The sequence below is a fragment of the Haemaphysalis longicornis genome, unplaced genomic scaffold (assembly GCF_048455015.1).
Source record: "Haemaphysalis longicornis isolate Haplotype H1 unplaced genomic scaffold, Haemaphysalis longicornis Haplotype H1 scaffold_1, whole genome shotgun sequence".
NCBI lineage: Eukaryota > Metazoa > Arthropoda > Arachnida > Ixodida > Ixodidae > Haemaphysalis > Haemaphysalis longicornis.
Genome location: NW_027526203.1, coordinates 410,159,966 through 410,187,962, shown reverse-complemented (window position 1 = coordinate 410,187,962; position 27,997 = coordinate 410,159,966). Strand labels below are relative to the sequence as shown.

The window sequence follows — 27,997 nt, the reverse complement described above, 5'->3', positions numbered from 1 at the left end:
ACCTACATAAGACACCTAGATGACATATATAAGGGATGTACGGGCAGGATAAGACTTTACAAGCAAAGAGACAAATTCCCTATCTGAAAGGGAGTAAGATAGGGAGACACTATCTCGCCAAAACTCTTCACAGCATCTCTGGAGGGTGTATTTCACGACCGTAGACTACTTATATGGATCAAATTTGGGCAAAAAAAAATGTGAGTGGAGTTGGCCTTTAAGTTATGACTACAGGTTTGCAATAAAACAAATAGATTTTTTTCTAGAGATCACCCTTGAATCGTAGCTCATGTGATCCGGTTGCCCACTAAACACAGATGCTTACAATGGTTGATTGGAAAACAATCTTTTATTTATTTATTTATTTATTTATTTATTTATTTATTTATTTGTGTTACCCTCAGGGCCCGAGGGTGTTACAGAGGGGAGTGGCAAATGCACAATAATACAGACAAACGCAGCGAAACAACAACAACAAACATTACAAATAACAGCTTGTTATGAAAACAGGTTGGTTATGGCTGAACGAAAAGCAATCTCTTGCCGATTTCAGCTACGGACCGAGGAAGGCGATTCCAGCTTGCACAAGTGCTGGGGACAAAGGAATCCTGAAACAGGTTTGTGCGACACAATGGAACGTGAACTTTGTGCTGATGGTCGATCCGGGACGACATGTAAGATGGACTGGACAATAGCCTGCTTCTGAGGATGGGATTACAATGGTAAATCTTGTGGAACAAGCATAAACGGAACACTTTTCTGTGATGTTCAAGAAGAGGCAAAGATAGGCTTGCTTTCATAGGTGTAACACTGGATGTGCGGTGATAATTTGAAAGTATAAAACGCGAGGCTCGATTCTGAACGCTTTCTAACTCGGAACAGAGGAACGCCGTGTTCGGATCCCAAACACTGGCCGCATACTCCAATTTTGGACAAACTAATGTTTTATGGAGAAGCAATTTCAAAGAAGAAGTAGCCTTATTAAAGTTTCTCCGGAGATACCCTAACGTATGATTGGCGTTGTTAACAACATAATTGATGTGCGTTTTCCAGGACAGGGTACATGATATGTGCACGCCGAGGTATTTATTGGACGGGACATCTTCAAGAGGAACATTGTTAATAGAGTAACAGAATGCTTGGGTCTTACTTCGAGAAATGCGCATGCCTTTACACTTATTAATATTGCGTTTCATTTGCCAGAGCTCGCACCACTGCAAAACACGGTCAACATCGGACTGTAGTGCTATTCGCCGCGACATCGACATGTAGGGGGCGACAGCATCGCGCTGCTAGTGTGGATGCTCCGCTGAACGGCCCGGGAGAATGCACACTGTGGGCGCGCTTCGTTCCTTTTTCGCGCCGTATGTGAGCGTGAAAGGCACATACAAGAGTGGTATGCTGTAGTTCGGTTCCTCAACGCTCAATGTATTGCATGGAAGCGACAATAAGTTTTCATTACTACGCCGAAAAAGCGGCGACCCACCGGGAATCTCAGAAAGGCCGAAATACGACAATAAACTTGTACGCCGTGGTTCGTAGCAAGCTCGATCTTTCCCGACTATGGCTTTGAGCCTTCAATAAGAGCATAAATAGAAACAAATCAGGAAGCCTCGATCTCTGGAATTCAGTTTACAACGGCAGTTTCAATCGCTTTCATTGGTAGCATGACGCATTCTTGCATTTGTGGGATGCCCTGAAATGGTAACACCACTTTACTGCCCCGACATTTTTTTAAAGAGCTTACGATGTTTTTTGTGTGTTCGAAAGGACACATAAAATTATTGAATCTTAACCCGCGCAGAGATATAAATGTAACCGTTTAAACGGATATTTAAACGGATAATGAAATTTTAGCGACTCTGAAGGCAGGTTTGATGAATAACGCTGTCGGGTCAGTTTAAGGCTTTCATAGCATGTGAAATAGCGAACTAAATTGCTAACGCTCGCAGTACAATCAACATCTCATGTTTAATTGACTTTTGCGAAGTGACAAGCAGGTTCACAGTACGTGTGTACACCAAGCTTTTGGGACCTCACAGGGAGCACAGATTTTTCTGTTACGGCTGTTCTTTTGAAGCGGAGCAGGCAGCTGCGCGGCTACTCTTTAGGCCGGGAGGCAAGTGGCTGATTCCAGTTGCAGGCATAGATACATGCTTACATACATACATACATACATACATACATACATACATACATACATACATACATACATACATACATGCATGCATGCATGCATGCATGCATGCATGCATACATACATACATACATACATATATACATGCATATTTGCAAACATACATACATATATGTATGTATGTAAGTCAGAGTGGCGCTGGCTACCACCCCCAAGCACAGGAACAAAATTACATTGACTTAAATACCCCAGAAAGCGGGGGAGAAAATCGCCCCGCCGGTAGCGTAGTGGTTATCGCACCAGACCGGTATTCTGGAGGTCGTGGGTTCGGATCCCACCTGGCGGGCATTTTTTCTTCGCTTTCTTTCTTTCTTTCCAAATTCTTGATCTGTTTCAATGGCCTACCACAACCTCCCCTTTGCTTTCCGAGGTCTTCTTGACTGCCAACCCTTATTTCTGTGTTATTTCTACGAGTCCCTCATTTCCTATTCTGATTCGCTACATGCATAGCGAGGGCCTCTGTTCTGGCAGTCTTGGTGCCATAGGGAGCTTAAGAGGGTTCAACGCTGGTTGACCACTCTCGACATGTCGTAGACACTCGAGTCACGGCGCGGGGATTAAAAAGAAGGTCCCCTTCACCCCGAGAAGTCAGAGTGGCGCTGGCTACCACCCCCAAGCACAGGAACAAAATTACATTGACATAAATACCCCAGAAAGCGGGGGAGAAAATCGCCCCGCCGGTAGCGTAGTGGTTATCCCACCAGACCGGTATTCTGGAGGTCGTGGGTTCGGATCCCACCTGGCGGGCATTTTTTCTTCGCTTTCTTTCTTTCTTTCCAAATTCTTGATCTGTTTCAATGGCCTACCACAACCTCCCCTTTGCTTTCCGAGGTCTTCTTGACTGCCAACCCTTATTTCTGTGTTATTTCTACGAGTCCCTCATTTCCTATTCTGATTCGCTACATACATACATACATACATACATACATACATACATACATACATACATACATACATACATACATACATGCATACCCACATACATGCATATATACATACATACATACATACTGTGAGCACCAGCAGAATCTACAGTCCTGGCACAATCTACTGTGCTGGGACAATCGCCGTGCTCCGATAGGACACCCTATCGTCATCGCTTCATCGTCATCATCTCGGCTTCTGGCATCATCATCACCGCTTCCTGACGGGGTCTTCCTGGGTCCTCGGCTCTCGGAATAAACCGCTTTCCTTCACGATTCCTCGACTCTCTCAAGTGGTGGAGGGTGCCTTCGATCCTGCCGTCTGCCTCTCCCGATCGCAGAGTTGGAGCTTCGATCAGGTCGGCGCTTACCAACTAGCCCCATGGATTGCGAGAGCAGCAATGGTGGCAACAACGCTGCAGTTCCCGCCCAACCCACCTTCACTGTCACCAGCCCCCACCGCGAACCGCCCTTTTTCGCTGGCCTTCGGGGTGAAGACGTTGAGGAATGGCTTGACCAGTTTGAGCGAGTGAGCGCGTTCAACCGGTGGGACGACGCATTCAAACTGAAGAATTTTTGCTGGTCCCTGAATGAAGTCGCGAAGACGTGGTTCCTTAACCAGGACGGCTTCTCTAATTGGGCGAACTTCAAGGAGGACATACGTAAGATCTTCGGAACATCCTCTGCTCGCTCGAATGAAGCCAAAAAGAAACTTGATGCCCGTGTTAAACGCCCGGAGGAGACTTACGCTTCATACATTGAAGATGTCCTCGCGCTATGCCGCCGGTTCGACAAGGACATGCCTGAAACGGAGAAGGTACGCCACATATTGAAAGGGATCGCTCATTTTGCCTTTAATGCTATGGCGATTCAGAACCCCACTACCATTGCCGATGTGCGAACGATCTGCCAGCGGCTCGACCATCTCCAGTCCATCCGGATTCAACACGACACCTTGCCTGTCTGCCCCTCTGGCTATGTTGAGCTCCGTACTCTGATTCGCGACATCATCCGTGAAGAGTTGCATCAGCGTGACACACCCTGCGCTCGGAACCAACACGGTCACGCACCTGGTCTGCGTAACATGATCAGAGAGGAGCTGGTGTCCATGACAACTCTTCCTCAGCCATGCCATAGTGCTCCTCTTCACATGCCAACTTACTCCGAGGCTGTATCCAGATCACCTGTGCCCATGGAGCATATAGTGTGCCCGCCCTCGCACGGCCACTTGACCGCCCTTTCTGTACTTCCGGCCGCACCGCCTATCCATTCAACTTGGCGAGCACCGCGCCGTATTAGCGAGCGGCCCGTCTGCTACTACTGTGGCATCCGAGGGCACATTTCTCGCTTTTGCCGTCGACGAATGCTGGACGAGCGCCGCGGCTACGCCCCATACGAGCGAGATAACCGCTTCAACTACGCCCCTCGCGAGCGTGTGTACTCGCCTCCTCCGCCTTGCTCTACGCTCCCAATTGATTCCGATGACCGGCCCCGGAGTCCACGTCCTTCCAGACGCCGTTCGCCTTCGCCTTTTCGCCAATCTTCGTCCCCTCTCCGACCCGCATCACATGTTATCGACCGACACCCGGAAAACTGAAAGCAGCAGTTTTCTGGGGGGAAACTGCATCACAGGAAAAATCTCAAAATCCCCCTGAGTCACCAGCGAATGCATTAACGGTTTTCATTGAAGGCGTTTTGGTTGAAGCTTTAGTTGACACTGGGGCTAGGATTTCGGTCATTCACGCAGATTTGTGGTCTCGGATACGCAAGGTGACAACGCCATATGATGGTCCTGCTCTACGTGGTGCCAACGGTGGAAGCATTCGACCATCTGGACTATGCACTGCGCGTGTTTTCATTGATGGCATTCGTTAGCACATACAGTTCGGGGTGTTGTCCCCATGTACACATAAAGTCATCTTGGGTTGGTATTTTCTGTCATCAGCATCGGCAATCATCACCTGTAATCAACCCACCATTCACATCACTGACCCCTGCCTTGCCAGTTTGTCGGAAAGTGGAACGGACCGTCTGGTCGCAACAACTGATTGTGTGCTCTCTCGAGGCGAAGAAACAGTTTTCTCCGTGTCGTCCGACAGAGTCACCGATGGCGACGTGTTGATTACACCAGCTGGCGATTCCATTCTCAAAGGAGTGGTCATACCTACCTGTCTCGTCCTTCTGCTGCTTCTGCTGACCAAACACCAGGGTTCTTTTGACGCGTACTCTTCTGTACTAGGGAAGACATCTGCAGCGGTACACCGCATCGACATAGATGAATCTTGTATCGTCCGTCGCCGTCCATACCGTGTGTCTATGTCTGAGCGAAAAATAATACAGGAGAACGTCGATGACATGCTGAAGAGAAATATTGTTCGCCCTTCATCAAGTCCCTGGTCTTCTCCTGTCATTTTGGTACAGAAAAAGGACGGTTCTGTATGATTTTGCGTGGACTATAGGGCGCTGAACAAAATAACACGCAAGGACGTCTATTCAATGCCTCGCATTGATGATGCCCTAGACACTTTACAAGGTGCCGAATACTTCTCGAGCCTGGACCTCCGCTCTGGGTACTAACAGGTTCCCATGCACGAGGCAGACAAAGAAAAAACAGCTTTCGCCACACCCGATGGTCTTTACGAATTTAACGTGATGCCATTCGGGCTGTGTAATGCTCCAGCCACATTCGAGAGAATGATTGATACAGTCCTTCGTGGCCTTAAATGGAGAACCTGCCTCTGTTATCTCGACGATATCGTCGTTTTTTCCTCGACTTTTGACGACCATCTGAAGCGCTTGGATGAAGTCCTCACCTGTCTTACCAACGCCGGACTTCAACTAAACACCAAAAAATGCCGATTCGCGAGCAAGTCCATCAAGGCGCTCGGGCATTTTGTGAGCAAAGACGGAATTCGCCCTGACAAGGGCAAAATTAATGCTGTAGGCAATCTTTCCCGCCCAGCCCGCCAAAAAAACCTCCGCAGCTTCGTTGCTTTAGCTTCCTATTTCCGGCGCTTTATTCGTAACTTTGCTGTCCTTGCTTCACCCCTCCACAAACTGCTTGCATCCGCTGCCCCATTTGTGTGGTCTGACGATTGCGAAGCCGCCTTTCAAGAGCTCAAGCATGCCCTAACATCTGCGCCAGTGCTGCATCATTTTGACGAAATGGCAGACACTGTACTAAACACAGACGCCAGTGGACATGGCCTTGGTGCCGTGTTGTTACAACGCAACGCCTCCTCTGTGGAGAACGTTGTGGCGTACGCAAGTCGCTCATTGACACCTGCATACATACATACATACATACATACATACATACATACATACATACATACATACATACATACATACATACTTACATGCGTACATATATACAGGCATACATACATACATACATACATACATGCATACATGCATACACACACGCATACATACACACATACAAACATGCATACATACATACATACATGCATACATACATACATGAATACATACATACATACATACATGCATACATGCATACATACTTACATGAATACATACATACATACACGCATGCATACATACATACATACATGCATGCATACATGCCTACATACATGCATACATACATACATACATACACGCATGCATGCATACATTCATACATACATACATGCTTACATACATACATACAAACATACATGCATACATACATGCATGCATGCGTACAGGCATGCATACATACATGCATACATACATACATACATGCATACATGCATACACACGCATACATACACACATACAAACATGAAAACATGCATACATACATACATGCATACATACACACATACATACATACATACATACATAAACGCATGCATGCACACATTCATACATACATACATGCATACATAGATACATACATACATACATACATACACGCATGCATGCATACCTTCATACATACATACATGCCTACATAGATACATGCATACATACATACATGCATACATACATGCATGCATGCATACAGGCATTCATACATACATACATACATACATACATATATACATACATCATCATCATCATCATCATCATCACCAGCCTGTCTACGCCCACTGCAGGGCAAAGGCCTCTCCCATTATTCTCCAATTACCTCGGTCCTGTGCCAACTGTGACCAATTTATCCCGGCAAACTTCTTGATTTCATCTGCCCATCTAACTTTCTGCCGCCCCCTGCAGCGCTTGCCTTCTCTACGGATCCACTCTGTTACCCTTAATGACCAGTGGTTATCTTGCCTTCGCATTACATGCCCTGCCCACGTCCATTTCTTCTTCTTAATTTCTACTAATATGTCTTTAACACCAGTTTGCTCGCTGACCCACTCCGCTCTCTTGTTGTCCCTTAGTGTTACACCGATCATCTTTCGTTCCATTGCCCGCTGAATCGTTCTCAATTTAAGTTGAACCCTCTTAGTGAGCCTCCAAGTTTCTGCCCCGCAGGTGAGTACCGCTAAGATGCAGCTGTCATACACTTTCTTCTTCAGCGACAATGGTAGGCTGCTATTCATTATCTGAGAATGTCTGCCATATGCACCCCACCCCATTCTGATCCTTCTAATTATCTCTGCCTCATGGTTGGGATCTGGAGTCACAACTTGGTTTAAGTAGATATATTCGCTTACCACTTCCACTGCCTCGCCACCTATCTCAAACTGCTGTGCTGTCCCGAGGTTATTGATCATTACTTTAGTTTTCTGCATATCAATTTTCATGTATACATACATACATACATACATACATACATACATACATACATACATACATACATACATACATACATACATACATACATACATACATACATACATACATACATACATACATACTGTGAGACACCCTGACCACGACTCTGTGCTCTTCAACACGTTACGGACATTTCCTCGTAATCGGTACATTATCATCAGTGCTACCTCTCGTGGCCCCGGCATCATCATCACCTGTACATAATCATCATCAGCACTTAATTGGGCTTTTCGTCCGAGTGTCCGAATAAATCGGTCACGCTTTCCATCGTCTCTCAAGTGGTGGAGGGTGCGTTTCGATCTCGCCGTCTACCTCTGCAGCGCCACTCCTGGAGCTCCGTTCGGGCCGCCGTCTGACTCAGGAGACCATGCCCATGACGCTCGATCCAGCCAGCGCCACGGCTACGCCTCCCCCGCAATGTTTTATCAGCAGCCAGCGAGATCCGCCCGACTTCGCTGGCCTTCGTGGGGATGATGTAGAAGAGTGGTTGGAGAACTTCGAAAGGGTCAGCGCATATAACGGGTGGGACGACAAGCTAAAACGGCTGACTGTCGGCTTTTCCCTCACTGAGATCGCGAAGACGTGGTACCGCAATAACGCGGGACGCCTACCCGATTGGACGACCTTTACAACCGAGATCCGCAAGATTTTTGGGACATCCGCAGCTCGCTCTGAGGACGCGAAAAAGAAACTGGAAGCGCGCGTGCAACACCCGTGCGAAAGCTACACGTCTTATATCGAAGATGTTCTCGCACTGTGCCGGAAGGTCAATAAGGATATGTCAGAGTCGGACCGCGTACGCCAGATGCTGAAAGGTATTAACCAGTTCGCTTTCACTGCGCTCGCCCTTCAGAACCCAAGAACCGTCTCGGATGTCACCACTGCTTGCCAACGTCTTGACCATCTGCAGTCAATCCGCATTCAGCAGGATACATCGGCCACGCGCTTAGGCGACGAAGACCTTCGCGTGCTTATAAGGCAGCTGATTCGGGAGGAGCTTGACGGCCGGGCCTCCGTGTGTGCTTCTGCTCCTGCTCACCACTCAGCAAGCACCAATCTTCGACAGATAATCAAGGAGGAGCTTGCCTGTGTGCCTGGTCGGTCAGTGCCTGATCTTGCCACCCCTTATGCCGTACCGTCCTATTCGGAAGTCGCTGGAAGGCCGCCCCTGCCCTTGGCCCCGGTTACCTCGCAGCCTCTGCCTGGATATGTGGCAACGATCAACCATGCCATTCGGCCACAGCCTTACTATCGCACGTGGGGACCGCCGAGCCCCGAGCGCCCACCTAACCGGCCAGTGTGTTTCTACTGCGGAATTCGCGGCCACATTGCTCGGTTCTGTCGCAGGCGTGCACAGGATGAACGGCGTGGCTACGACACCTACGAGCGCGACGTAACGAGCCCTCGTTATGGATACCGCCAGCGGGGTTACCAATCTCCGACCCGCCAGACTCCTCCCCCAGCCGATTCCCCTGGGTTACAGCACAATTCACGTGATCAACGACGCCGCTCTCCCTCACCTTTCGGCCGATCTGTATCGCCGCTTCGCCCCGTCGTGCACGACAGCGCTCGTCTCTCGGAAAACTAAGCTATGCAGGTTTTGGAGGGGAAACTGCATACAGGGAAAAGATAAAATCTCCTCCAGAGCATCCCTCGAACATTTTGTGTGTATTCGTCGAAGGCGTCCGCATCGAAGCGTTGGTGGACACTGGTGCAAGCGTCTCAATTATTCATGCTGATCTGTGCAAAAGGTTACGCAAAGTGAGAACACCGTTTAGAGGTCCCTCATTACGTGGTGCAAATGAAGCACGCATCGATCCTTCTGCATATTGTACAGTGCGTGTCTCCATTGAAGGAATTTTTCATCATATCCAGTGTGCCGTACTCTCCACGTGTCCATACGACCTAATTCTTGGCTGGGACTTTCTGTCATCGACGTCCGCTCTTATTTGTTGTCGAACTCCTGCTATTAGCATCACAGATACTAATCCTTCAACTGTTTCCCCGACAGAGCCAATTTCTTTGGTGCTGACGACCGATCACGTCGTACCCTCCCGTTGTGAGCACATCCTTTCAGTTTCTGCTAGCGCTATACTTGACGGTGATGTCCTGGTCGTTCCCTGCAGCCACCTCCTTTCCCGTGGACTTGCTGTTGCCGCGTGTCTCGTTCGTTTTTCTGAAGGGCAAGCTCTTATACCTGTGCAAAACACCACTGCAGAAGACGTTCTGCTTCCGCAAGGTTCCACAATTGCATCTGTCTCCGATGTCGAGGTGACCATTCTGCCTTCGCGCTCCCGTCCCCTTACATGCCTGGCTTCAGCGACTACGTCCTCGAAGCCTTCCCTTGAAGTCACCGTCAGCCCGGACCTGACAGAGTCACAGAAATTATCAGTCCTGGAGCTTTTAAATAAGCACCGTGCATCGTTCGACTCCTACTCAACCGTTCTTCCCCACACAACCACGGCCACGCATCGCATCGAAACCGAAGGGTCGTCTATTGTTCGCCGTCGCCCGTATCGCGTCTCCTCATCAGGAAGGCAAGTCATCGAGGAAAATGTGGCTGACATGCTGAAACGCAATGTTATCCGGCCTTCATGTAGTCCTTGGTCGTCCCCGGTCGTGCTAGTAGAGAAGAAAGATGGCACCGTACGCTTTTGCGTTGACTATCGTGCCCTCAACAAGATTACCAGAAAGGATGTATATCCCATGCCACGCATAGACGACGCCCTGGACTGCCTTCAAGGAGCCGAATACTTTTCGAGCCTTGACTTGCGTTCTGGCTATTGGCAGATCCCCATGCATGAGTCCGACAAAGAAAAGACCGCGTTTGCAACTCCCGATGGCCTATACGAATTTAATGTCATGCCATTCGGGTTGTGCAACGCTCCGGCGACATTTGAACGCATGATGGATTCGGTGCTCAGAGGACTGAAATGGGAGACCTGTTTCTGCTACTTGGACGACGTCGTTGTCTTCTCGTCGACGTTTACAGAACATCTTAAGCGTCTGGACAAGGTACTCACATGCATTTCTAACGCCGGACTTCAACTCAACTAAAAAAAATGACGCTTTGCTACCAAAACCATCAAGGTGCTTGGCCATGTCGTTAGTAAAGATGGCATCAGACCCGATCCTGAGAAAATCGCTGCCGTTGTCAGCTTTCCTCGTCCCCGCCAACAAAAAGACCTCCGTAGTTTTCTCGGGTTGGCTTCGTATTTTCGCCGCTTTGTACGGAATTTTGCCACCATTGCGTCCCCACTGAACCATCTCCTACAGTCTGGCGCCCAGTACGTTTGGTCCGATGACTGTCAACGCGCTTTTGACGATCTGAAAGCCGCTCTAACGTCTGTTCCGGTGCTCTGCCACTTTGACGAAACAAAGCCCGCTATACTCCACACGGATGCTAGTGGCCATGGCATTGGCGGTGTTCTCCTCCAAAGTGATGATAAACTTCGGGAGAGGGTCGTCGCCTACGCAAGCCGTTCGTTGACACCTGCAGAGAAGAATTACACAATCACTCAACAGGAATGCCTTGCCATCTTTTGGGCTGTTCAGAAATTTCGCCCTTACCTTCATGGCCGTCATTTTACAGTGGTGACCGACCATCATGCGCTGTGCTGGTTGTCCACCATGAAAAACCTCTCTGGACGCCTTGGCCGCTGGGTTCTCCGCCTCCAGCAGTACGATTTTTCCGTGGCGTATAAGTCAGGGAAGAAGCACATGGACGCCGACGCTCTCTCTCGTTGCCCATTGTCCTCTTCCTCTTCCGATGCGCAGGAGCCCGCCGACAACACACTTTGTTTGGCCCCCGTTATCTCCTCAAACATTGAGGGACGCGTCGATTTGCCGTCGCTGCAACGCGCAGACGCATATTGCGGTCCCATCATTGACTATCTCGACGGTAGTTTAACACCTCCAAACAGCCGTGCGCATCACCAACTCAGTAAGTTCAAACTATTTCATGGCGTTCTTTACCGGCAAAATTACCATCCAAATGGCAGAAAATGGGTCCCCGTTGTGCCTCGTACACTCCGGCGCCCTATTCTCGAAGCCTACCACGATGCAGCTACCGCTGGGCACCTTGGTTTTGCAAAAACGTACGAGCGCATACGTAGTCTCTACTTTTGGCCTGGCCTGTCCACTTCTGTTGCCAAATACGTTCGCTCGTGCGCCTCCTGCCAGCACCGCAAGCGCTCAACTACTCCTCCTGCCGGACTACTTCAACCTCTCCCTTGTCCGTCAGAGCCTTTCGGCACCGTCGGCATCGATTTGTTTGGACCACTACCTCCAACGCCGTCTGGATACCGTTGGATAGTTACGGTTGTCGGCCGTCTGACACGATACGCTGAAACAGCACCAATTCGCTCTGGAACGGCTGCTGAAGTCGCTGACTTTATACTACACAACATTATTTTGCGCCATGGCGCGCCACGCGTCCTCCTCAGCGATCGCGGCAGGGCTTTTCTGTCCGCTGTAGTCGAAGAGCTTCTACGTACCTCCAAGATCGTGCACAAGACAACGTCCAGCTACCATCCCCAGACGAATGGATTAACATAGAGATTCCATCGAACCCTCGCGGACATGCTCTCGATGTACATCAGCCCTGATCATCGCAACTGGGATACCATCCTGCCATTTGTGACTTTTGCGTACAATACTGCAACGCAAAAAACGACTGGATACTCACTATTCTTCCTAGTCTTTGGCCGCTCTCCCTCTATTACCTTCGAGTCAACTTTCTTCTATGCTCCTGTCCCCTCTGAAATGTCATCTCGGGAGCAGTACGTTTCACGGCTCGCCCACTGCCGCGAACTCGCACGCAGTCGAACCGAAAGTCAACAACAAGAACGCAAAGCTCGCTACGACGTCGCACATCGCTCTGTTCAATTTCGGCCGGGTGATGAAGTATTGTTATGGACCCCTGTTCGTGTACCCGGTCTGTGCGAAAAATTCCTTCATCGCTTTCTTGGTCCATACAAAATCACAGACCAGACTTTGCCAGTTAATTACCGTGTGACGCCAGTAGAACAGTCGTCAGATCGGGGCCGCCGTGGTACTGAAATCGTGCACGTATCTCGCCTCAAGCCGTTCAACCGCAGGACAGAAGAATAAGTCGCGGCCAGGTGGCCGCTTCCGGCCGGGGAGGGGTAATTATGTGAGACACCCTGACCACGACTCTGTGCTCTTCAACACGTTACGGACATTTCCTCGTAATCGGTACATTATCATCAGTGCTACCTCTCGTGGCCCCGGCATCATCATCACCTGTACATAATCATCATCAGCACTTAATTGGGCTTTACGTCCGAGTGTTCGAATAAATCGGTCACGCTTTCCATCGTCTCTCAATACATACATACATGCATGCATGCATGCATACAGGCATGCATACATACATACATGCATACATACATACATACATGCATTCATGCATGCATACATACATACATACTTACATGCATGCATGCATGCATGCATACATACATACATACATACATACATACATACATACATACATACATACATACATACATACACACACGGCAGGCATTCTCAGGTAATGAATGACAGCCTACCATTGTCCCTGAAGAAGAAAGTGTATGACAGCTGCATCTTACCGGTACTCACCTACGGGGCGGAAACTTGGAGGTTCACTAAGAGGGTTCAGCTTAAATTGAGGACGACTGAGCGAGCAATGGAGCGGAAGATGATAGGTGTAACATTAAGGGACAAGAAGAGAGCGGAATGGGTAAGGGAACAAACGCGTGTTAAGGACACATTAGTAGAAATTAAGAAGAAATGGACGTGGGCAGGGCATGTAATGCGAAGGCATGATAACCGTTGATGATTAAGGGTAACAGAGTCGATCCCTAGAGAAGGCAAGCGTGGCAGGGAGCGGCAGAAAGTTAGATGGGCAGATGAGATCAAGAAGTTTACGGGGATAAATTGGTCGCAGTTAGCACAGGACCGGGATAATGGGAGATTAATGGGATAGGCCTTTGCCCTATAGTGGGCGTAGATAGGCTGGTGATGATGATGACATACATACATGCGTACATACATACATACACATACATACATGCGTACATGCATACATACACACCTACATACACACACATACATGCGTACATACATACACACATACGTACATACATACATACATACATACATACACATACATACATGCGTACATACGTACACAGATACGTACATACATACATACATACATACATACATACATACATACATACATACATACATACATACATACATACATACATACATACATACGTACACGCGTACATATGTACGTGCATGCATACATAAAGAGAGACAAACAGACCAAAATTTCCGCGCTTAGGCAACCGAACAAAGACTCGGTTTCACAGCACGCTGCGGGCATTGCTGACTTCAGCGCTCCTAGCGGTGAGCCATGGATGCGACACGTCCACCGCGCGCGTAAGTGCTCCGCCTACGCGATATTAATGTAACACAAACTTCGTGTCGCGTCAACTTTTAAGGCGAGGCTTCAGTGTCCTCACTGATGCCGTTGTACGCCAGTACGCCCCGCAGGAAAGCCAACTTTCTCTGACGACGATGACGAATGATCGTGCCTGAAGTAAAAAAATTGGGCCCATCTCCCCGCGAGGGGGACTCGAGTAAATGCGTCGCATAGGGGGTGGGTGTATTGCGTTAACGTTTAGTGTTTGGGGAGTTGGTGGTAGTGAATGCGTTGTATCAGCAGCTTCTTGACGTAGTTTGAATGAGTCAAGGATATAAGGCGCGTCCGTAGCCTCCCATTCTGTGTCGGCTTTGTGGCGCTGTGGGGAGAGCACCATGTACGTTGCGTTCCGCCCGCAAGGTCGAGGGATCGAAACCAGGCGCCGGATAGTATTTTTTTATATAGTGTAGGGGGAGGGGTGCGGACAACGACGGCGTGGACTACGACTACGGACGTCAAGGCGGGTGACATCGTGAGTTACTGAAATGCTCTGCATTTAAAAAAAAACGATTCCCGGAGCCGCAGTCGAACCTGGGTCCCTTGCGTTATGAAGCCGGCGCCTGTTCGATTGCTCCATTTCTGCCATTGTTTTTTATTTATTGAGTGCTCCGTTTCGACATGGTCGAAGCGAACGCCAAGCAGCAGGTACCGATTCGCACCTGACACGTCAAACCCAAATGTTAGGCGTACGGAGTGCACACGCGAGAGTTGCTGTGGGTATTCTAGAAAAGTGGTGCGTACCTCCAGAGTATCTAATACTCGCAGTGTGGAATTGCCCAACCAAAGAATTCATCACGAGATAGCTTCGCGTTCAACCATCGTCATCGTTAGACGGAGGGCTGCATGATTTTGTTTAGCAGGTGCGCAGAACTCCGCAGGGACAAACGCTTCATTTATTTATTCATATCGTGTTAAAGAAAGCAGGTGCATGCAAATACCACAACAATTGGTACCCCCTTGATTTCTAGCTCGCACGTAAGTTGGGGTTCATTAAATGCATAATGGTACAAATAAGTGCACGCAAGAAAAATTATCAAGGTACTACACCGTGAACAGCTAGGGTGCGTTTCAGTGTTAGAAATGATTATGGTATAACATTTTTCCAAGACGGAACCCCAATTGTTATTCATTTTTTTAAAGCTGAGGTTAGTTCTTCAGAATTGTGGGGGCCATAACGATTCGTCGATTAGCACAAATATTTATTTGGTGTGAGCGTTAGGAAAATTACCCAAACCAGCACTGAATGCACTGCATTTTTATGGTATAGACACAAGGGATAGTTGTCTTCAGTACACTTATGCTTCATTATCATATCTTTATAATCAATGAAAGAATTTAGTGGCATAATGTTTAATTACTGAAAGAGAGGTTTGGTGTGTGTGCAATACCTTGATTATGCCACGAAAAAATACGGCTGTTTTGAAGTGGAAATAAATAAGCTCCGAAAACAAAGTTTATGTATGAAGCTATCTGTCTGCTCGATAAGACATGTGGCGCTTAAAAATTATAAAATATAATATTTGCTGTAGGGAATCCTACGTTGTGGCTTAAAGGTTCCGACACACTCTGAAATGCCCCTGCCATTTTTTCCAACATGTCGTTTTACGGCGTTGAATTCATAAGACATAGAGCTTTTTCGTATCAAAGATATTGCGGACTTCTTAGATGACGTTCAGGACGAATAAGTCATATACAACCAGACTGAAACAGTGTGCCCAGCAAAACATATTCCACACATATGTGCATGTCGCTGAGTGTCAACTGCTAAATTGTATGCCCTATGAAAAAAAAAATTACGCAACACAAGGAGTGCATAATCAGATAATTGCGCGTTTTATAGAGGCTTGCCGTTAAAATGTTCTGCTGGTGTACAGATTCATCCACGAATGGGGCTCATTTTTAGCAATATGAACCACGTGGTATCCTTCATATTTCGACGCAAGGTGACACAGCACAATGGGCGTGAAAGTTCGGACAGCTTCTCGGTATGATTCATATATCCATTTACTGACATGCTTGTATTCGCGCACTTGGACGTGCTAAGCTGGCCGGGTGCACCGACCAAGCCGCATTTCAAACCGCCGAGCGAAGAAGGCGCGCCCGTGACATCAAACCAACAAGTCTCAAGGCGTGCCTGTCGCCATGGCTACTGTCTTGGGGCCAGCTGAGCTGCCAACCGCCTGTTGCCAGGGTGACGTGCGGGCGGAGGAAAAAAAGCAGAAGGAAAGGGCCCGGATGTTGGTCGCCATGGCGACGACAACGCAGCTCTCTCAGCAGCAGACGATCGCCGCTTCTCTCCCAGTCCGTCTGCCAATTTAGTCGGGTGCGGACGACGCTCTCCCTCGGTGGTTTAAGTTCCGCGTCGTCCTCCTTTTGTTCGAAAGAAGAAGCAGGCTGCCGCCGCGTTCGCCCCTCTTATTTTTCACCACGGCGGCTCTAATCGATTGCGAAGTTGCCCCCGGGTCTGGGTTATGCAGCGGGGCAGGTTGGCGGGGCTGAGAGAGACTGCCTCAGTGGCGAAGCGGGCCGCGGGTGCGCGGCCGAGCACCGCGTCGCAGCAGCAGCAGCAACATGTCCGTCTCCTGCTCTGGGTAAGCCGAGAGCACCTTTGACGAAGGCCTCTTTCGCTGTTGTCAGCGGCGGGGGAATGGGCCATCACTGCGTTCCCCGCATGAGAAGCCCCTTCTCAAGCGGGAAAAGCATTCTCGCCGCACGCCGGGCACTCCTCGGTTGGTCAGTCCCCGTCGCCACAAGTCGCCCCGGCACGTGTCCCGGGCGAGCCGAAAGGCGTAGCCGCTGTAGTTGCCCGAAGAGTGCGCGCCGCGTTCCGCTCTCTGCTAGTGCTGTCACAAGGGCACAACACTGCCGGCAGGGAGAAACGAGACTCATTTTGAGTAGCTGCTTTGCTGTAAGACAGCGGTGTATTGCGAAATAGCGTGCTGCTTGCGCGCGCCGTGTGATGTAGCGCGCGTACTTTCTGCACAGAACACTGCTCAGGTGGCAGTGGTGGGCCCGTGCTTAATTATGCTTTTCAGCTCTATTGAACTCATTCCAAATTTTAGTTCGCACAGAAACCACGCAGTGTTGATGGTCCTCATTGCAATCGTTCTTGACCGGACGGTTGCTGAGAGCACTGCTCTCTGTAGTTCCACAGCTGAGGGGACAGTTACAAAGCATTGTATCATTCACGCGTGGAAGGAATGAAAGCTTCGCAGCAGTTCAGCTCTTCCTCAGTTATTTTGGCTGTCTGAGTTCGCCTAGATAGCCTGAAACCTCTCATGAGCATCGCGTTGGTTTGTTGCAATGTTGTAACGTATGCTTTAACTTCGTGCCCATGTTTTATATGCATCATGGCCTTTTAAACGCTCGCTTGACGTTTCGATTTCTGAACAGCCTGTTTCGAATCCTGCTGCGTGATAGAGTCCAAACGACTGACACGAAGCTTTATGCTTCAGCTTCGGTGTTTGCAGTAACTCCTAGCGATGCCTTTTAAGAAAGTGGGTACCAACAATACAGTCGTAGGTTATGGGGGCGAACATAACATCTACCCCTCAACGCTCGAATGCTGCTGCGCTCTGAAGAACAAATCATGCTACAAATTTGCAATTTTAATGCAATAAGTGGTCGTACTGAGTTTGCGAAATGCAAGAATGTCGAGCAACTTGCGCGCTCGTCGTGCCCCATTCTGCCGTGAGGGAAGAGTCGTGAATGAGAATGGATTTAAATGCATCGAGCGGAAAATAACGGCCTGAAATTATGATTCGGAGTTCCACGTACCCTGCTTTCGCGCACTCTCCTAGAAACATTTCGCAATCACGTACAATGCCTGCCCCGAAAAATGCTGCGCTGGATGGTACTTAACTGGTTATTTCGTAAACCCACGAATACACAGTCCGGTTAAGGGAAACTTCAATTTTGGTACGTATTAAAAATATACCGCGAAAAAAAAAGGAGCAACCAGGTAACGAATGCGAGCTTAAGTAGGACAATTTCAAGAGGTTAGCGTTAACGTGCAAAGCAAATCCACAGGAGCGAGCGAAAACCGAAGGGCGGCATAGTCTGAAGGAAGGACTGTAGTCGGCCCGCTGTTCACGGTTCGACGGAAAAGTGGCGACCACAGCGGCCTCGCTGACCACTTTTTCCCCTCCCATGCGCTCGTCTGCGTGCGCGTGATTTCGCCTAATTGGGTTAGACAAGATGCCATTCTAGGCGCCCCGTGAAGCCATCCAAGTGGTCGTTTCGAGCTGATCCGATTAACCTGCCTGGGCCCCGGCGCCGTTTCTTTAAGTATACTGTTCGGCCTCGGTCGCGGATCGGCTTAGCGGTGCGGCCAAGGCGGCCGATAACGGCGCTCTGCACCTTCGCTCGCTCCGACGCCTCCTGGCGTTGCATGCGCACGTGCCCCGCCCCGGCGCGAATGCCGCGCGCTAATGACGCGCCGTGCGAATCGAGTCTTTCGAAAGTGTCAAGGTCAACGCGCTGTTGCGCCCGCCGCCTGTTCAACGGTGCGTACGACGTGTGCGTGCCCGGATTGCTTTGCAGGCGCCCCGATTTGACGCGGCTCGCAACAGCATCAGCAATTAGGAAAGCGGGCGCGCCCGGACAGAAAGTAAGCGAAATACACCGTGATGAGTGGGGGAATGGAAATGCCTCGCTGTTCCCAGAGCTACCAGGGAAAAGTTACCTCGTGAAAAGCTGAAAGAGACATTTTCTACTTATGAATCAGTGCGGCGTTTCGTTATCGTGTTCTGGGTCATTTGAAGAATAGTCGGTCCCCAGGTATTTCCTCTGTTCTTGCACTGCCTCCTCAACCTTAGCGGTGGCCGGGAAAGCGCAGGATATTTCTTCGCCCCGCTACCTGAACTCATTAGACGTAAAAAGCGCATTCTCCTTTTTCTTTTTGCGTACAAAAATAATCAGAAAAAATCAAATGAAGCTCAGAGACTTTGATTTGCAACTCTGGAGAAGTTTCCAGAAAAAGCGCCAAGTTTGCCAGGTAAAAAACAAAACATAAAAATTGCGTGCACGACTATAGACTACTTCAAGGGCAGTGTACGGAGCGCTAATATCAACCATACTACACAAACTTAGCTCTTTTATCCTAGAAACACGCAATGCAAACTAGCCTCTTTCGTTGCTTTCTGTCTCCCAGAGTGTGTGCACAAGCATTGCACACTTCTCTTCTTGCTATATGGCGGACGTGCGCAGAAAAAGAAAATGGCAACTGTCCAGCCTCTTGAGCGAGACATGAGCTATTTTTAATAAGTGCCGAAATTTCCGCGTGCCGTCTAGCCTGAGATTAATTTCGCCGAGTGCACCATTTTCTACTAAGAGGCAGCGAGGAATCTCAGGTCTTTACTGCATAAGTCGATCGCGATCTTTATTGGCTTGTCCCATTATAGCTGATACTCTGAAGACAGTTGGGAACATTGTTTAATCGTAATGATCTGGGTTGAGTTTATGTTCTTTACCGTACGTTATCCTTTCTCGCTCGAAATACGCTCATTCTTGTTCAAGACAAGTGCGTTAGAAAGAGCCGTTTTCCTCGCGTCGGCATTCTTACCAAATAGGCGACGTCGGCTGTTAAGTCGCGTTCGCCAGTCCGCAGGGTGGCATCGAACGGATTGCGACCAGGTTATCTCTGTGCAAACGGTTTCTGATTAAACAAAAAACCATACCAGCCATCAAATAGGTGGGCATATGAATTACGAGAACTTCTGTACCATCAAACCGCATTACAAACTAATGTGACGTCACTGCCATAGTTGAGGAGGCGGTTGGGAAGGGCGCTTGTAGTTGCGGCTTTTTGCGATCTTTATCATAAGCTGAGGCTGCATTAAATTGTATAACCTGTTTTTCTAGGCTTCTGTTGAATCATGAAATGAGGACGCGCTAATTTAGCCACAACATCGCCACATTTTGGCTATATGTGGCTACGTGAAGACTGACTAATGTAGCCCCAAACAATGTAGTCACAACGAATGTTGCAACAAATTTACCCAGCTGCACCATTATTGGCTCTAGGCTGTGTAATGCCCGACAATTTTGGAGGGGAATGGGGGGTGGGGGGCTTTATGCGCCGCAGCTACCACCGGAATGTGAGACACGCCATGGTGGAGGGCTACCGAGTAACCTACTAGACCACCTGGGGATCTTAAACGTGCGCCAAAATATCGCCACGCGGAGGATTCAGTTTCTCGCTTCCACCAGAAAAGAAAAAGGACCGAACGCCCAAGAAAAGAACACCGCGACCAGGATAGATTGTGCTCAACAGCATTGTGCTCAACAGCACGGTGACATAGCCACTGAGCCTCCGAGGTGTGTAATACAACCACACCCACAACTAAGGGTAACACGGAGCCCATCGTGCCTTATATAGAGCCCGGACCCAAAGTAAGCGCAGCTCGCTCAGGACTGTAATGGCACGCTGGAACAGTTAATTGTCATTGAAACATCATGTGAGCCCGCTTACAGGTATTACAGACTACGGGAAAAAGAAACGTCGAGGCAGAACGCCTGTCTGGTCCGCACTACAATGCAGTTTGTAGGCGGGACATTTCGATTACGACAGGAACAAAGAAACAGAATGCTGAAATATCACTACAAGAAAAGCCATCGCGTCGGTCAGCGACTGCACCGTCGGAGGGGAAAGAGGGGAGGAAGGGCACATTAGTTTTCAATCAAGCACGAGTGCCTAACTAGTTCGTGAAGTCAGTACTATCACCACGCGTCGGCACGAATCTCATCCTATTTCCATTGTCACCGCTCTGTTGAAACGCGCTTAATGCACACAAAGTAGAACATAGCCCCCAACAAGGCCCACAAGAAATCATGGAAAGACGAACACCACCGCGTTAGCTGCCGGTCTCTTTTAATGCGCTGTTTATGCCGCTGCTCGGCACAGGTTCCATTGTTCGATTTCAGGCCTCGGCGGCCGCAGTTTTGACGCCGGCGAGATTGAAAAGATCCCCGAGGGCCGTGAACATAGCCTCACCTGCAAGACTCTTCGGAGTTAGGTGTTTCAAGTTCGTCGCGTTAACCACAAACTTGATTTTTAACGCCAAATTCGCGTAAGCATTTAGTTTTGCTGCACTGTTGACTCGCCATTTTATTCTGCTTTCATGTCTTTGCCGAAAGCTTTCCGATCTGTGCACTACTCGCTAGGACAAGGATGACTAAATTTCAGAACTTTTAGGGAGGAATGCAATCGAGTCTGATAATCGCAGGTTTGCCCTGTTACTGGCGCAGACGTTGGCAATTCGCAAAGACCTTCGATGAGCTTCGTGAGAATTTTTGTGTTACGAGATGTGCTTTGGCAATGCTACATTTTAACACAAGCGCTTTGCTAGTTGAACGCATGAGCAATCGTTGCCATACCTGCAGGTGGTTTTGCCTGCAGCTTGATGTTACTGAATGCTGTGAGACAAGTTCTTCTTTCTTTTTCTCTTTAGAAGCAAGTGTCTTGCTAAGAAAGGTGCCTCGTGAATAATTAGTTTGTTCGGCATACAAAATATCACGCTTTGGAGTTTGTTGTTTCGTTTACTGTCGGGATGGTAAGGCTAAGACAAAAATACTTCCGTGATCTTTGAAATACAAAGTTTGTTACGAGCGGGTATGGACCTTCTTTCGTTCTTCTTGAAGGATGCCACTGAAGTCCAAAGACATTATTTTTTTTGTAATCCTAGGAAAGCCGGAAGCTCATAAAACGTAAATGATCAAACGAAGAAACAGAGAAGCCTTGTTGCAGTTGTCTTTTTTTTTTTTTTGGTACAAGGACACGAAAAATAGGAGTACGGCCACGGAAAAGCAGCCGCCGTAAACGCCTGGTTTTATTTGTTTGCTTCGTCAACGTGATGAACGCAAGGTTAGGCTATTCGCCCCAATTCCGCCGAAAGTCCAATTACACGCCCTTCTTCATGCGCAGGTGACAACGTTCTGTAAATTCATTCGTGCATGCAGCCGAAGTCACGAACGGGCACCGAAGAAAGAGTGCCCAGTTTCCTTTCAGGGCTTGCATCGCGGCCATGGTAGTAAACCTGAATGCGCTGAGCCGGAATAGTTGGACGTTCGAGGCAGGTTGGGGTTACTTGCACAAATAGGTCCTAACCTCCGGCAATGCCAGATTGTAGCTTAGCATAATAATAATTAGGGGTATGTCCTAGATACTAGAGGTACCGGGAGGCGTAAAAATTGAAGGAGGGAAAATTCGCGAGCAATGAATGGGTTCTGACGGCCCGAGATATCAGCGCTTAATAACCTTAATAACCTTCTTTCTGCAGTGGAGCGCTCGTTCAGTCTACGGTGTTTCTCTGTCTTCGTCCATTGCTCTCTTTTAATTTTTTGAAGTTATGAACCAACTTGCCCAACAAAGCATTCTATTAAGAAAATTATCAGGCTGGCAATTATTATTTTTACAATTATTAAGTTATACCATTACTATTATTACCATTATTATTATCATCAACGGCACAGTGTCGCGCGGTGAGCTGATACAACACGTTCCTCTACACGTGCTGCAAAAGTTGACCAGAAAACATACCTTTTACAATCCCAAATGTTTACATGACTTGTGCGATATGTTTCCATTGCAGTGCACGTACATACAGTACTCTGGTTACCTGGATATATTTAATGATTGCACGACTCTGTTTCGCAAACATGTCTGTGAGTTTATCTTGGCATAGCTGTCCACTTTCTTTTTATCCCTGTCTTCATGATCTATGATTTACGCCCACGTTGTCCCTTCGGCAGGGAACATGACCAAAGCCATTCTTTCGGTCTTTTTTTCTTTATTTACTTTTCTGATTATCTCGTCTATGTATATATGTTCTCTTAGCGCTGCTGGTCTCCCGAGTGCCACATTTAGACCATTCCGCTTTAGCACAACTTTAAAATATTATATTTGTATAGTTCTCTTCGAGTGGTTGCACTGGCGCTGGAATACCATTATTACTTGAGTCACTGCTAGGTATTGCTTGTGTGTGTGTGTGTGTGTGTGTGTGTGTGTATGAGTGAGTGCGTGTAAGTGTGTGTTTGTGTTTCTTATTTCGAAATGTGGAGCTTTCTTTGCGTGTAACCACTAGTATCCCCTTATATTATTTTTTGTGAGATATGTACATCATGTCTCGTGTGTTTTTGTTTCCGTGCGCTTGCACAAAAATTCCCCGGATGTTCCTCGGCACACAAATAAATTATTATTATTATTATTATTATTATTATTATTATTTTTTCTACTCTTTTATTTTATACGCTGTCAAAGTGTTCTTTCCTTGCAATTTTTGTTTTCCTTTTTTTTTTACCTGTATCCATCTGTGTACCAGCACCAAGGCCTCACGGCTGTTCCTGGGCACAATAAATATACATGATTGATTGATTGATTGATTGATTATTATTATTATTATTATTATTCCGACAAATTTCATCCTGTCCTTCATATCTCACTGCCGTATGTGTCGGGGCAATCGAGATGCTCCGGCCATTCTGCACATCCAACGTACAATTATGCTGCTGGAGATTACGTTGCTTTTTACAACTACTTATGTAACACTGACTGGTCTCTCCTCGTCAAACTTCCCTCTGTTGATGACCAAGTCGAGAAACTTCCTACAATTATTCAGCAAGGAATGCACATGTTACGTCCGGAAAGAAATCTAAATTTCCGAACTGGTTTTCTGCGGAACTGCGAAAGGCTTTAAAATGTAAAGCCCTTGCTCACAAGAAAATTCGCGGGACGCAATCCGAAACTTGGAAAAAGGAATTTAAGTATTTCAGAGCCCTGTGTAAAGAGCTGTATGATCGCGATCGGTCAGACTACATATCCAAGGTAGAAATCAGCACTACGCGCGACCAGAAAAGTTTCTGGCAGTATGTTCGCTCTCGATCTGCTGGCAAGGTTGCCGAAATCGTTAACCTTCTAGATGACAATGGAAACCCGATTGAAGATGTTGCTAATGCCTTTGCGGATCATTTCAGCTCTGTATTTCCAAAGAGTGAAGTTAACATTGTGTCCAACTCTTCCTCTGCGTCGTTTAAATTCTGCGTTCCCAGAATAAGTGAGGACGACGTTCGGAAAGCCCTGAAGCGCCTCAAATCGTCATTTTCCTGTGGTCCTGACGGCATTGCTCCCGCAATATTAAAAAACCTATGGGGAGCTTCTGATTCCTATACTAACCGCTATATTTAATAATTCAATTCAATCTGCTACTTTTCCAGCAGCCTGGAAGTTAGCACGCTTGGTCCCTGTTTTCAAAACTGGTGCCAAAGATAGTGCTAGAAACTATCGGCCTATTTCGCTTCTGTGTGCGGCGTCTAAGCTTTTTGAGACTGTGTCGCACGATGTTTTAACTTCCAGTGTTAAGGGCATACTAGTTTCTGAACAGCACGAATTTATGTCCGGACGTTCCACAACCACTAACCTCGTTTCTTTCATGCAGCGAGCGTCCGAAGCGGTTCATCATAGGAGGCAGCTCGATACTGTGTACTTTGACCTGAGCAAGGCTTTTGATGTGGTCAGTCACCCATTGTTAATTTCTAAACTGTCACTCCTGAACATAGATAATTCGATTCTTGACCTCCTAATTAGTTACTTGCGTGGGCGCACCTGCTACGTAAATGTTAACGGCCAGCAATCCTATCGTTACTGCGTTTCAAGTGGTGTGCCACAGGGGTCTGTTCTAGGCCCTCTTTTGTTTTCTTTATTTGTCAATGATGTTTACGCTGCTATAAGGCATTCTTATTTTTTAATTTATGCTGATGACATCAAGCTTTTCAAGAAAGTTTTGTGTCTTAGCGACTGCGGGCATTTCCAAAGAGACGTGGATGCATTTACACTCTGGTGTAAAGAGAACGAACTGATAGTGAACGCAGCGAAAACCAAAGTGTTTTCGTACACGCGTAAAACAGACTGCCTGCTTTATCACTACTCAGTTCATGATGTTACTTCGCCTTGAATATCGACTACAACTGATCTTGGCGTGCTCTTTGATAACCAGCTGACTTTTACACCGCATGTTAGATCCATGAAACAGCGAGCTCTCCGCCGCTTGGGCATAATCTGCCGGATGTCTAGAGAATTCCGTAGTGCAAAGTCCTTCCTGAAACTGTACTCCACTGTCTGTCCTCCCGTGCTGGAATATGCCTCGGTTGTCTGGAATGGCACATGCAAATCTAACAGCGGGGCCATTGATAAAGTGCAGAATAAGCTGCTGTCCATACTTAGACATCGCTTCCCTCGCGAGTATCACCGTCTTGACTCCGCACCACGGTACTTGCAGGTGCTGCCTGATCTAAAGGCTAGGCGCGATACAGCTGACCTCTTATTTCTTTTTAAGCTCATACATGGACAAATTAGCAGTGCGGAACTTCTTTCTGAGCTCCAACTAACAGTGCCTCTTAAAACCACAAGAAAATGTCATCCTTTTCGTACTCTCAGCTCCTGTAACCGACATTGCCCGCTGTTCAGGCTGTAGAGCACGTGTAACTTCTACTCTGCAGCCGTAGATATTTTTTAACAGCTCCCTCAATCAGTTCAGTTCAGACACTTGCAGAATTTTCATTCGCTAATATGCCCCCTCTTATTCTCTTACATGGAACTATATGGAATATTTCTTTGCTCCGTCATACTGAATGGATCTTGTTCTGGTTATAGTAACTTCTTTTTACCTGCTTGCCTTACTATATGGATAGTATGCTGTTTATATGACTTGTTTGTTGTTTTCCATTTTGTGGATTGCTGTTATAACATTACACGATTATCTGTAGTGTGCAGATGTTCTGTTTCATCTGTACGATGTAATTACGAATTCTGTTGTACCCTGTCAGTTTTGTTTGTGTTCATTACATGTAGTGTATACGCTATCTACGTGTTGTAGTGGTTTGTGCGGTATACTTTGTAATATAGATTGTAAAAGTTATTTTTTTACTGTTTTATCTTATACGTTGTCAGTGTTCTTTCCTTTCACTTTTTTTTCCTTTTTTTTCACTTGTATCCATCTGTGTGCCAGCACCAAGGCCTCACGGCTGTTCCTGGGCACAATAAATATACATGATTGATTGATTGATTATTATTATTATTATTATTATTATTATTATTATTATTATTATTATTATTATTATTATTATTATTATTATTATTATTATTATTATTCTTTTTGCAATCGTACCCATACGTGTACCAACACTAAGGTCTCATGGCTGTTCCTGGACACAATAAATAAACCCGATTGTTTGATTGATTTATTGATTGATTGGATGATTGGTCGGTGAATATTATACGAGAGGATTAATCAATAATGCCAGAAGAAGAACGGCGTGAGGTGGGAAGAGGAGTTCAATGAGAGGAGGGAAGCGAGTCCAACGACAGAGCGCCACAGGAACATGAGGAGGTGGGGCGCGGAGAGGAGTGAGGAAGCGGGTAAAGCCTCTTTAAGAGCACCACTGTGTGCCTCTCTCAAGTTTGCAGTCTCGACACCTCAGCTTTCTCCCTTATAGACTCCTCCTGTCATCTTTTCCTACCAGTTTAGCGAAGCCAGCGAGCAACGATTGCACCAAGCTGTTGCTGTGGCCCCCCGTTGGCCGTCAAGTACCATCTAACCTCGGCCCCATTTTTCGCGATGCACGGGAATGGCTAGGAGCCTTTCCTAAGCGTTTCTTCCCGACATGGAGGAGGTGGGCGGGGACTATAAGTACTATCGCACTCAGAAGCCTCAATTGTCACTGACACCTAGAGTGGCTGAGCAACAACAAGAAACATACGCCCAACGTCCTCCATCTCGCGTACGTGCTTTAGGGCACTGAGAGAACGTCAGTTCGTTACCAAGAGTGAGAGATACCTGTTGTGCCGCAACGTCGCTGAGACGTCTCGGAGAGCAACCGCTCCTGCATCCCTGATGAGAAATATAAAACCCTTATTTTCCTTTATGAAAACGCCGTTATAGCGGCGGGAAATGCATTCGTTGACGTCAGTTCTGCAAATTTATACGCCATGACGAATAATAAAAACAAGCTATGGATTTAAAAATGCGCGTTTGCGGTCGCCGCGGTCCCACGCACGAGGAAGAACGACAGCTCTCGTTGGAAACTGAAGGAAGTGAAGGCAGCTGCTGCCCACCCCTGCATAAATTCAGCGTGTCGCAAGCTTAAACATTGCTGCTGGAAGCCGGCAGCACAGCTGTTATTTTTTTTTTGCTGCGATGAACACGCACCCCAAAAGACGAAAGGAAATTGCTCCGCACTCGAAACTACCACATAGAAAGTGCATAAAAGCTCGGAATCAGTTTACTGCTTTGAATTGAGTAGTATGCATGATATACAAAAACAATGTATTGACTACCTTCTTTTTTCCTTCAAGAGCGGTGCTCGACCGAGAAAGAGACAGGCTGTACTTACGCTTGAGTTGAATTTTGATGACAATGGAACGCCTAGTGTGCTTCAATCCTGAAGGCCGGCGGCAATAAGCCCATTTCAAGGAGATCTAAGCAGTAAGAACCTTCTCGGGCGCTTGCCTGGGCGTTAGGTTCTTTTCGAAGTTATAAATTGAGCGTTGGGCGAAATTTCGCAGAATGCGCCCTGACTGCAGCACTTAGACCC

At 47.5% G+C, this 27,997-nt stretch overlaps 1 protein-coding gene across 4 annotated transcripts in view; it reads left to right on the top strand.

Moving 5' to 3' along the window:
• The first annotated feature begins 16,722 nt into the window (after nucleotides 1-16,722).
• LOC144155484 (uncharacterized) overlaps nucleotides 16,723-27,997 on the top strand; it is a 234,114-nt gene continuing 222,839 nt past the window's right edge. For all 4 annotated transcript variants that reach the window (XM_077686955.1, XM_077686957.1, XM_077686959.1 and 1 more), the window contains exon 1: nucleotides 16,723-17,001. In XM_077686955.1, coding sequence (XP_077543081.1) covers nucleotides 16,982-17,001 — 20 coding nt within the window. In that variant the 5' untranslated portion in view covers nucleotides 16,723-16,981. The remainder of the gene's footprint in view (nucleotides 17,002-27,997) is intronic.